This window comes from Cryptotermes secundus, unplaced genomic scaffold, assembly GCF_002891405.2.
Source record: "Cryptotermes secundus unplaced genomic scaffold, Csec_1.0 scaffold537, whole genome shotgun sequence".
NCBI lineage: Eukaryota > Metazoa > Arthropoda > Insecta > Blattodea > Kalotermitidae > Cryptotermes > Cryptotermes secundus.
In genome coordinates this window covers 2,041,791-2,053,153 of record NW_019740661.1, presented here as the reverse complement: position 1 = coordinate 2,053,153, position 11,363 = coordinate 2,041,791, and the positions used below count along the sequence as shown (strand labels likewise).

General features: G+C 42.8%; 1 protein-coding gene across 1 annotated transcript in view; it reads right to left on the bottom strand.

Moving 5' to 3' along the window:
* The window catches only part of LOC111872498 (fibrillin-3), a 136,802-nt gene extending 125,944 nt beyond the window's left edge, over nt 1–10,858 (bottom strand). Inside the window, exon 1 of the mRNA XM_023866478.2 lies at nt 10,613–10,858. Within this exon, the coding sequence (XP_023722246.1) occupies nt 10,613–10,655 (43 nt within the window). The 5' untranslated portion in view covers nt 10,656–10,858. The remainder of the gene's footprint in view (nt 1–10,612) is intronic.
* Nucleotides 10,859–11,363: the final 505 nt, after the last annotated feature.

The following is an 11,363-nucleotide window of genomic DNA, read 5'->3' as shown; positions in this document are numbered from 1 at the left end:
TTATTATTATTATTAGTAGTAGTAGTAGTAGTAGTAGTAGTAGTAGTGTGTGGTGGCGCCTGCACCTCCATAGGCATCAGTAAATTGTGCCCGAGTACATAAGAACGTTGGACAGCACTGCTCTAAACATTCGGCTCACAGATGGAGGTGAGGTTGTCAGCCTTACGCGTCGGTCGCCCTTTAACCCTAGGAAGATTCCTGGTACTGATTTCTGTTAGAGGCTGAGTTGACCCCATGACCATAATGCGGTTGGAAGGATTAGGTCAATTGAAAAATTCAAAGGCCTCATTGGGATTCGAACCTTCAATCTTCGGGCTTATACCATAGTGCCTCAACCAACTACGCTACCGCGTGCCTCAGCATGTTACATAGATTTTTCATTCCCTTTATGCTTGCTACATAGCTTGCCTATCTCATCCTTCGATGAAGCACCCGAATAATATTCGCGGTAGAGCACAAAATCTGGAACTTTTCACTGCTCAGTTTACTCCATTCTCCCGTTACTTCCATTCTCTGAGGTCCATGTACCGTCTGAATTCTTCTCAAGCGTCGCAAATCTATGTTCTTCCCTTAATGGGAGAAATAAATTGTAAACGCATCAATGTTAACTTGAAAAGAACTGCCTCTGGTAGATTTAGATATCAGATATGAAACCTGACATGTCAGGTCTTTACAGTGCGGTCCATTTGGACTGACCGTCGCCAGTTGCACCTGCCTCGTGATACAACTGTGTTATGCGTTTCAAAATGGTTTCTCTTATCCGTCATGTCTGTACTTTAAGGTACAAGCCTATGTAGACTGGAGACAGAGGCATTCTAATTGGTGGGATTTTGATTAAATCTGATGCTGGTAACCCTTAATATAATTAAATGGTTAGGTACTGATACATTTGACTGCCACTTCACAAAAAAGTCGATGTTTGATTTAGAAAATTTCGCATTTTACTACACATGCTTTCATAAATTTAACATTGAAATCTCACGAAAATAAAAATATTGTCACGTGTATTAATTATTATAGACGGGGTTTGGATTGGTGAATAGATTTATTAACACTCACAGGTCGTAACTAGAGATAATTATAACAGTCTCACTGGTTTACACGCTCTAAGATTACTGAAATTATAGCACACAAAGACTTCGATGTCTTTGATTTGTTTCATTCTGGTCCGTCACACTAACAATTACAAATATAAATCACTCCGTCCAATGTGACCTGTAAGTTTTTTACTACATGAAAACTTAACACCCTTTACATGTTTCGGTCTCTGTGGACCATCTTCAGAGGGCAAACATCACTACAAATAGGAAACCACCATCACATAAGTTGTTTAGACGTAAAGTACGTACACTTATATGCTACAATGCATAGTACACAAAATAGAACATTTCACAAACACGGCAGTTTCCTGGGGATGTAAAGTTTTTTAAAAAATTGTATAAAATTTCTTGATGCTAATTAAAATTTTTTTTTGTATTGTCAATAATTAAAATTCGTAAACCATGCAGGCTCGTGTTCGTCCTCCCATCGTCCCTCTTATATGGGGCAGATATTGTGCCACCTGGCTATCTTGATGTGGAGGTTCTGCAAATATATTATGGGTATTTTACTATTTCAATGTTAATACTGTGTATATATATATATATATGTTTGAGGATATGTTATGTCCTACCTTTATATTGTCCAGGGTTTGCTCGTGGCTGCTGTGTTAAGTTTTCATGTAGTAAAAAACTTACAGGTCACATTGGACGGAGTGATTCATATTTGTCTTCGATGTCTGTTTTCACTAGGCGTTTCGTGGTAACGAATCTCAGCTCGTTAACATTCAACTGCTGAACTCTGAGCTTTCTTACTAAGGACTCAATGTAATGAGTCTGAGTTTTATTCTAAGACCGACAGTCAGTTGGCCTGTCTGTCTTGGAATAAAGCACCCATCTAGGGTATACGACCAGATTTTTATTACTGTCAGACAGTTGTAGGTTTGTTGATTTGGGGCGCTCTCTCTGACGAGAGGCTGGGTCCGTCGTTTACAATTGCTCCTGGTCCCCGCCAGCGCAGTAGTTTTCGGGTCTGAGTCCCATGGGACTCAGGACCATTTTTTAATGTCTCAGATTCGAGACCCCCTTTTCGTTGCCCCCTGTGACTCGCAGGGTTACGGTGGAGGTACTTGATCCCGCCTCTACACTGGAGTATCAATGAACTGAGTCTGAGGCTTATGTTACGACCGACGGTCAGCTGGCCAGTCTGTCTTGGAATGAAGCACCCATCTGAGGCTTATGACCAGATTCTTATTAGTGTCTGACAGTTGCGGGTTTGTTGATTTGGAACGCTCTCTCTGACGAGAAGACGGGTCTGTCGTTTACATTTGCTGTAGGCCCTCGCCAGCGCAGTCATTTTTGGGTCCGAGTCCAGTGGGACTCGTGACCATATATATCAATGAACTCATGAACTGAACTAACTCGCTTATAACTTCGGGGCGAACCGAATATAAGTCACCATGTCTTACAGTTCCTCTGTTATTCTGTGTTTAACCTTTGCAGTAGGAACCTGCCCACCTAGCCGTTACAAACAATTGATTGTTCTGAGTCTGTTTGTTGCAGCGGGAACATGCTTACCGAACCGTTGTCTATCAATGGTCATATTCGTCACAATATTAAGAACAAGAAATATTAATTATATTGTCTGCTATTCCAGATTCGATATTGTTCAAAACGAAGATTACTGTGTGTTAAACAAAGCGTTCACCAGTTCGAACAGAGTCTCAAAAATCACGACTGTCGAATCTAACCTGGAAGAGTTTTCTGGACCTTTCAGTGCTTGCGGCACATTCCAGGCGGTGACGTCATATATATAGGTAACGAACTTAAGCTACAGTCGCCCGGTGATATCGCTGATCATCAGACCACCCGGGTGGAAGGGTGACTAAACATTACCCTCTGGTGCGAGGCTGAAGGAACGTATGTGAAAACAAAACAGCGGTGGGAAAGTAATATGGGCCCAGAGAAATGGAGACTTCTACATAATAAGAACATTAATCATCTCTGCTTCTGACTTAATTCTTGCTTTCCTTGCACGAGAGAGCTTGATAGGAACGGGATATACAATAGGCAGAATGGAAACTTAAATCCCATTTTAGCCTACCTTCCTAAAGTAGGCTTATGCGATCTCCATGCTGTCTGTAAATCTGTGAATTCCCCCTTCATAAACTTCGGAATTGTTGAACCAGTCTGTATGAAACTTGGTACATAGGCAACTGAGCCCATCTCAACGGCGTACTGCATAAAACCTTCCCATCAGTCTGTGTATCTGTATGTGCGTTCCTGCTTACATTGTTAGGCAACGGTTCGGTAAAATATATCCCTCCTTTCATTGCTATGGAACGGCTCAGAAAGCGCGTTCCGACGGTAATGTCGATGGAGTTCGCTAGTTTGTGAGTACGTACTATTTATTGAAGACGAAGGTTCTTAAATCTTGATATTTTTATTTTTGCATGACATGATGGAAAGGTTCGCCACCCTGCCCTAGACATATACTTTGCACATTGAAGATCATGACAATGACTGGCAAAATTTAAACCACTTATTCTGCATACTCCTAATGTTAGAACCATGACAAGTGACATAATGCACTCTCCAGTTGTGGAGGTTATTTTCTGTATTTAAAGATTCCCGTTCGCTTTCCACTGAAACGTTATTTATTTCGAGTGTAGTAACTATTCTCTGAATGGAATGCAGAGTTCTATCGATTAATTCTAAATGTCTGCATTGCCCATTGTCTGCCGCGACACTGTCCTCTCCATCTTGTTGCTGTGTCAATCACTGCCACTTGTATTCAAGCTTTGTTTTGACTGTGATCAAATGGGCGTTCCAAACACGGATGCTAGATTTCACTGTGTCAAGAAAGAGGCCTAATTTCCGTTTTGTTTTCTTTAGAAAACGCTATGAAAATATAAGGGAAATTATTGAAATGTTATGTGTTTAGTGGGCCGCTGTGGTCTAGTGGTCAAAGTTCCTGCCTGCAGAGCCAGAGGTCCGGATATGATTCCCGACACTACCACATTTTCTGAGAAGTAGTGGGTCTGAAACGGGGTCCACTCAGCCTCGTGAGGATAATTGAGGAGCTATTTCAAGCAAACAGCGGCTCCGGTCTAGAAAACTGAGATTAACGACCGTGGGAATCCGTTGCGCTGACCACGTGACACCCTCTATCCACAAACGTTGGCACTAACTTCACCGACAAGCGGCGGTCGCTCGTTCGGTACAGTTCGCTTGCGGACTACAGGACACGGAGTTTGTTTTTGAGTTTTTATATGTTTTGTAAACAGTACATGAGGATTAAAATTAAATATGATATTTCAAACGCAATTAGAGGCACTTCGAGCACCTCCAGGTACACGTACTGATCAGTATTCTGTCATATTTTGATTGCTAACACGCCACATAATTATATTCGCGACAGCCATGGAGTTTTTTAGACAATGCGTAAAGCGATCTATGTTCACTGCTGCTTTATTTCTTAGGAACAGTTTAATGCATAAAACGATCGCTATGTGGCGCCATATGAGTAACAAAACGAACTCCATATCCTGTAGTCCGCAAGCGAACTATACCGACCGAGCGACCGAGCGACCGCCGCTTATCGGCTAAGTTAGTGCCAACTTTTGCGGATAGAGGGTGTCGTGTGGTCAGCGCAATGAATCCCCACGGACGTTTATCTCGGTTTTCTAGACTGGAGCCGCATTTTTTCCTTCAAATAGCTCCTCAGTTAGCCTCAAGAGGCTGACTGGACCCTGTTGCAAACCCACTACATCTCAGAAAATCTGGTAGCGTCGAAAATCGAACTCGGGACCTCTGGATCTGTAGCCAGGAACTCTGACCACTATCCCCGCCATATGAGTAATCAGTGTGAAATATATCATGTGTCATTCTCTCCTTTTTAGAAAATGTTTACTGATAAAAGGTAAGGCAAATTTGTCCCTGTGCTTAACTAATTAATCACTAAGCCATTAAGGTGTAGGGGGGAGTGGCTGTATGGATCCACATATTTATTGATTATTAAGAACAATTCAGCCTTTGTTTCTTGCAGTGTACTGATATTCACTTATCAATTGGCAGTATTTCCCACTTGTATTCTGTAGGTCGCCGGTCACGGTAGCCGAGCGGTCTAAGGCATGCACTGTCTTCGCTCGCTCGGAAGCCGGGATCGTGGGTTCGAATCCCACTCAGGGCATGGATGTTTGTGTGCGTTTTTCTGTGTTTGTCTACAGGTAGAGGCCTTGCGACGAGCTGATCACTCGCCCAGGGAGTCCTACCGAATGTGTAAGATCTAGAAAAACCGAAGTGAACGGAGTTCATGGAGGTAGGCCTAGGCCCACTGGGGCTGTAGTGCCAAGGGGGAAAAAATAATTCTGTAGGTCTCTTCTTCAGGACGAGAGACCGAGTTTAATATTTAGTTAATGACATAGGAGCCCATGATAAATCAGTAAAGGATTTTACATTGTAATGATGATTAGCTTAGAACCTCTCGCATTTCTACAAACTGATGATAACAAGCAATCTTTCAACTCGATGAAGACTCACTTTCTATTCCGAGATTATTCATGGAAGTCTAAATAATCATCGAAAAGGCGATTCAAAGCCTTAGCTATCTCGATCTCTGGTCTTTATTCTGCTACTTTTATCTGTGTGACCACGTAAGAAAGAAGAACCGTAGCGAAGTTTCAAGGGTGATGCTTAAACTCGTTAACTCCACACGTTCTCCCTCTGGAGTAACAAGAACTGGAATACTGGTGGTGCGCATGCGTTAGCGAACTTCAGTGACTACAAGGGTAAAAACGAAAAAGTAAAGCTATCCTTGTAACAGGCCGTGGAGGCCCATTGGGTTGTGAGATATTGAGGTTCCCACATTTTCTAGACAATCGGCTCACAGATGGCAGTGAGGTTGTCAGCCCTACGGGTCGGCCGCCCTTTACCCTCAAGAATATTCTTGGTACTCATTTCTGTTAGAGGCTGAGTCGACCCCAGGGCCGTATTGCGGTCGGAAGGATTAGATAAATTAAAAAAAAAATCCAATGACCTCATCGGGACTCGAACCCGCGACCTTCCGGCTTGTAGCATAGTGCCTCAACCAACTACGCTACCGCGTGACCCCGGCAACACGGGTATACTTTCATAATTCTCTTTCGTTTCGTCTTTCATTGATGTTTCCAATATTAACTGTTAGGAAAGAGTATTTACAATTTCTCTACAACGATACGGACGCATTTCATTGTACTAAATCGGAGGAAACAGAGGCAGTGTATGGCGGGCTTGCTTTGTGTAATGAAATTGTAATCACGCGAAGAGAACTGGGGCTTTAACATTATTGTCAGTGTGCTTTTAGGAGCAACTACACACTGCTCTGTACACGGAAGCAGAAGCGTATATCTACCACAGACAAACATTTGATGATCTGCACGGTTTCTCCCAAGACTGGTAGCACGAGTATGTTCGGGTTTTCAACGTTTCGATACAGTCAAACATTTTCATTGCTTCTATGTTGAATAGCGACATTATAACACATATATCTGATTTAGCCACACTATCATACATAAATATCTTAGTAAAGGTTTTTATGCTCATGGAGGCATGCGGTAGCGTAGTTGGTTGAGTCATTATGCTACAAGCCAGAAGGTCGCGGATTCGAGTCCTGATGAGGTGGATTTTTTCAATTGACCTAATCCTTCCAGCCGCACTATGGCCCTGGGGTCGACTCAGCCTCTAACAGAAATGAGTACCAGGAATCTTCCTGGGGGAAAATGGAGGCTGGCGCGTAAGGTTGACAACCTTACCGCTATCTGTGAGCCGATTGTCTAGATAATGTGGGACCCTCAACGTATCACAACTCTATGGGCCTCCATGGCCTGATACAGGGATAGTATGTGTTCATATTCACCGCTAGCATGCAAGGCAAAATCACTAGCATAACTAATAAATTCTTGGAAAAAGTGGCAGAATAATTTTTGGGAACGGCAGTAACAATTCAAAATTACATTCATGAAAAATTTAAGATCCGAGTCAGTTCGAGTAATGCACCCTGTTTCCCAATTCAGAGTATCCCCCCTCACAATCCACCTAAACGCACAAACGTTAAAACGTATAAAACTACAACTTCATCTCCTCCCTCTGGGTTACAGCCTCATCCATCCATTTAAGGCAGAGTGGTTGCTTCTGTGGTCTAGTGGTCAGAACTCCTGGCTACATATCCAGAGGTCCCGGGTTCGATTTCCGGTGCTATCAAATTTTCTGTGAAGTAGAGGGTCTGGAACGGGGTCCACTCAGCCTCGTGAGGTTAATTGAGGAGGCACTTGAATGGAAAAGTAGCGGCTCCAAACTAGAAAACCGAGATTAGCGGTCGTGGGAATCCTTTGCGCTGACCACGTGACACCCTCTATCAGCAAAAGTTGGCACTAACTTCGCCGACAAGCGGCGGTCGTTCGGACGGTATAGTTTGCTAGCGGACTAAAGGCCACGTAGTTGCTGTGTGTACCAACTTACATTAAAACAATGAATCTGCCCAACGTAATGTGCGTTTCGTGTGATTCTCACAATTACGGTTGAGTGTTTCCCTAAACGGCATTAACTGATTGTTCTTCGTAGTGGAAATTCAATGTATTTTCTGTGTGATAAAAACTGAATTATCGAATATTGTTCGGAAGGATTTTGTTTCCAAATTGTAAAGTATCCTGTGGCGAGTTGTTAGGGGTTATTTAGTGTCATTTTCCATAGGTTTTATGTCATGTAACGTAGAATGGTGCAATAACTGATGAAGTGGAGAGCATTTGGAAGGAAGTGCTCATGGTCCAATCTGGTTATAATCCCGGAGTCTGTCTCTTGAGACCGAGGAAATACGCGAGAAACTTCAGTCCGTATGGTCGACGTCCCAGCCCAGATTCGAACAGAGCACTTCCCGAATCAGTTCGAGTCTAGAACATTAGCTGCAAACCAGCCTACTCGGTGTAACTGGGTGAGTTTGGTGAACTAATCTCAGGGAGAGCTATGCTAACAAACTTAGATTGAGGGTGTCAGAGAAGCTGCTGGAGAGGATATTTGGATCTAAGAGGAAGGAAGTAACAGGAAGATGGAGAAAATTCTCAGTGAGATGCTTCATAATTTGTATTGTTCGCCGAATATTACTAGGGCAAGCTAATGAAGAATAATGACATGGCCTTGCATGCTGCATGAATGTGAGAGGTGAGTAATGCGTGCAGAATATTAGTCGTAAAACTTGCAGAGAAAGGCCCAGGCTGGCATTAGATGGAAGTATAATACTAAAATACATCGTAAAGAAAGAGGGGCAAGCGATAGCGTAGTTGGTTGAGGCGCTATGCTACAAGTCAGAAGGTCGCGGCTTCAATTCCCAATGTCACTGGATTTTTCAATTGACCTAATTCTTGCAGCCGCTCTATGGCCCTAGATCGACTAATCCTCTGTCTGAAATGAGTACCAGGAAACTTTCTGAGGGTAAAAGGCAGCCAGCATATTAGTCTGACAACCTCACCGCCATCTGTGAGCGGATTGTCCTCTAAAATGTGGGAGCCTCGACGTTTCACAACCATTTGAGTCTGCACGGCTTGTTACAGGAATAGCTTCATCTTTTTAACTTTAAATGTGAAAGAAAGAGTGTGTGACGGTGTAGATTGGATTCAAGTGGCTCAGGATATAACCCAATATGAGAACCGAGGATATACGTACATTGGAGACACGTAACAACTTCAGCATGAAGACGCATGATTTTGTAAATATTTCTTTCATACGGTGCTGTGTGAAAGGCGGATTTACTTTTCGACGGAATTTACTCCGCTTGTCTCTCCGTACACACTGGGTGGGCCCGTACTTGATGCTTGAATTTGTTACGTAGAGCAGCGGGACTGTGGGGGGTAAGACGGCGAGAGACCATTGACTGTAAAAACCCGCGAGGGCTCTTGATAAGCAAAGTAAACGCAGCTGAAGCAGAATAAAGGTCGTGGAAGTATCTCCCTGACTGTCAGAAAGGAGCTCGAAGTCATATTTCGGTTTAATCGTAATAGAAACCCGACTGGGAATGGTTTTGTGAACACGTTTTAGGTACCCATGCCATTAAACATACAGTTCGATCCCTGACTTGGATGGCAAAACTAACTTTACATTTACGCTTTCTCAGAATTATTGTTACCGAACTTTGGTTTCGCCTTGTTTTCCAAACATTTGTTTATAAAATGAATTCCATTGAATCATGTTTCAGTTACAGCATTATAGTTGAGAAAACGATAATTCAACACTGAAGATGGAGGCAGCATGTTTCTGCGAAACTTCGGTATCCGTCTGGAAGACTACAAGGTGTCACAAGCCGGAAGACCACAGTCTAAACTGATGACTTTTCGCTTTTACTATAAAGTACATCCAAAATTAGTGTAGACACGTATTATTTCATTCTCAATAACATTTAGCCGTAAGAAAGTTATTGACTTGAAAGTAATTTGTACAAACCTGTAAATTCAGTGAGCAAAATCTGAAACCCAGCCTGTCTTATTTAGGCCTCAGTGGTTTAGACATCTCATATCACGAAGTTTCGGCTGAGTGCCGTGTTTAAAGTAAGTTCTTTGCATTTCAACAGCTGGTGATACCGTTATGAAGTTATGAGTTGACTGAGAAGAATACACGGTAAGTAAGTGTATTGGGGCTTGAAGTCCCTTGTACTGCGGCCACTTCTGGCCTATTGTACCAGCCCCGGATGATAAGTGAGGGTGATTGTGGAGCATTTGGTGTAATGAAGATTGGCAAAGGAAACCGAAGTACTCGGAGGAAACCTGCACCAGCGCCACTTTTTCCACCACAAATCCCACTTGACCAGAGCCTGGATCGAACCCGGGCAGCCGCGTTGGGAAGCCAGCGACTAACCTCTTGAGCTATGGTGAGGCCCTAAATAAAAAGTAAGTAAGTAAAAGCAAAGGTATCCCTGTAACATGCCGTGGAGGCCCATAGGGTTGTGAAATGTTGAGGTTCCAACATTTCTAGACAATCGGCTCATAGATGGCGGTAAGGTTGTCAGCCCTACGGGCCGGTCGCCCTTTACTCCCAAGAATATTCCTGGTACTCATTTTTGGTATAGGCTGAGTCGACCCCAGGATCATAGTGCGGCTGAAAGAAATTGAAAGAAATTGAAAAAATCCAATTATTTCATTGGGATTAGATCCCGCGACCTTCCGGCTTGTAGCACAGTGCCTCAACTAACTACGCTGCCGCGTGAATATACGAACATAAAATGCGTTGCATAGTAGCATCGAGAAATAATTTGCTGTAAAATATATTGTCTTCAAATAAAATTAACCACTTCTAAACTTACTGAATGTCTGAAATTAATGAGAATGTCTGTGAACATTTTATTCAGTTTTGAGTAAAATGTCATTATTCTCTCAACTTTAGCGTCAATAAAAAATATTTGAGTTTACAATTTCGGTAAGCAACTTTCAATATCTCAGTTGTAGACTGACAGATAAAACTTCGAATTCACAAAGGGTAAGTACAATAAACACCCTTTGAACTGTAAGGGGAACATTTTATTGCACCGTCACACTTTATGGCAGGGCACTTACCCGTGGGAAAGACAAACAGCAACATCACCAGGAACCGCCACATGTTTGTTGACAGCTGAGTCTCTAACGCGCGGCAAACACGGAAATGTCCATTAAATAAAAAAGCCACAAGCGAAAATTCACAATACTTGTATTTTTATCCAATCGGCTGAGTCCTTACTTTTGGCGTAAAATTTTCTTTCCTGCCCCATAACCAGTATCCCGTCCCAAAATGTGACGTCGCAATTTGGCACAGAACACGTCGCGTCGCCCGCGCGTATCTCTACCGAAATGAGCAGACACGCCGCTTTCACTGACTGAGACTTGGTTTGCTCCCGTTCGGATGCTGTAACCAACGAAAACAGCCAGCAACCAATCCCGTTCTCAAACAACGCCCCCTGGCGGCGGGGGTGATGAGGAAATTTCTCTCACGGCTGTGTTCCAATGTCATATTCCCAATCTTGTTTGGCCATGGGCTTGCCATTAAGCCTGTCATTACAGACCAAATTTGATAAAGATTTATAGTGACAAAAAAAACAACAACATATTTTTAGTTCCATCTTTCAAAGATGCAGAAATATTTTGCTTTTTCTTTTTCAAAATTAATCTAGGCCTGTATTGTTTTTTTTTTAATTCGGTAACATCAAACTACGTATCCTACCATGCTGGTGTAGCACTAACACTCTACACTTGAATTTTGTACGTATTTCGTTACAGTCTTCCTCGGGTTATAGTCTACCCTACATATTTCGTAGTTTTCATGTTCCCTAAT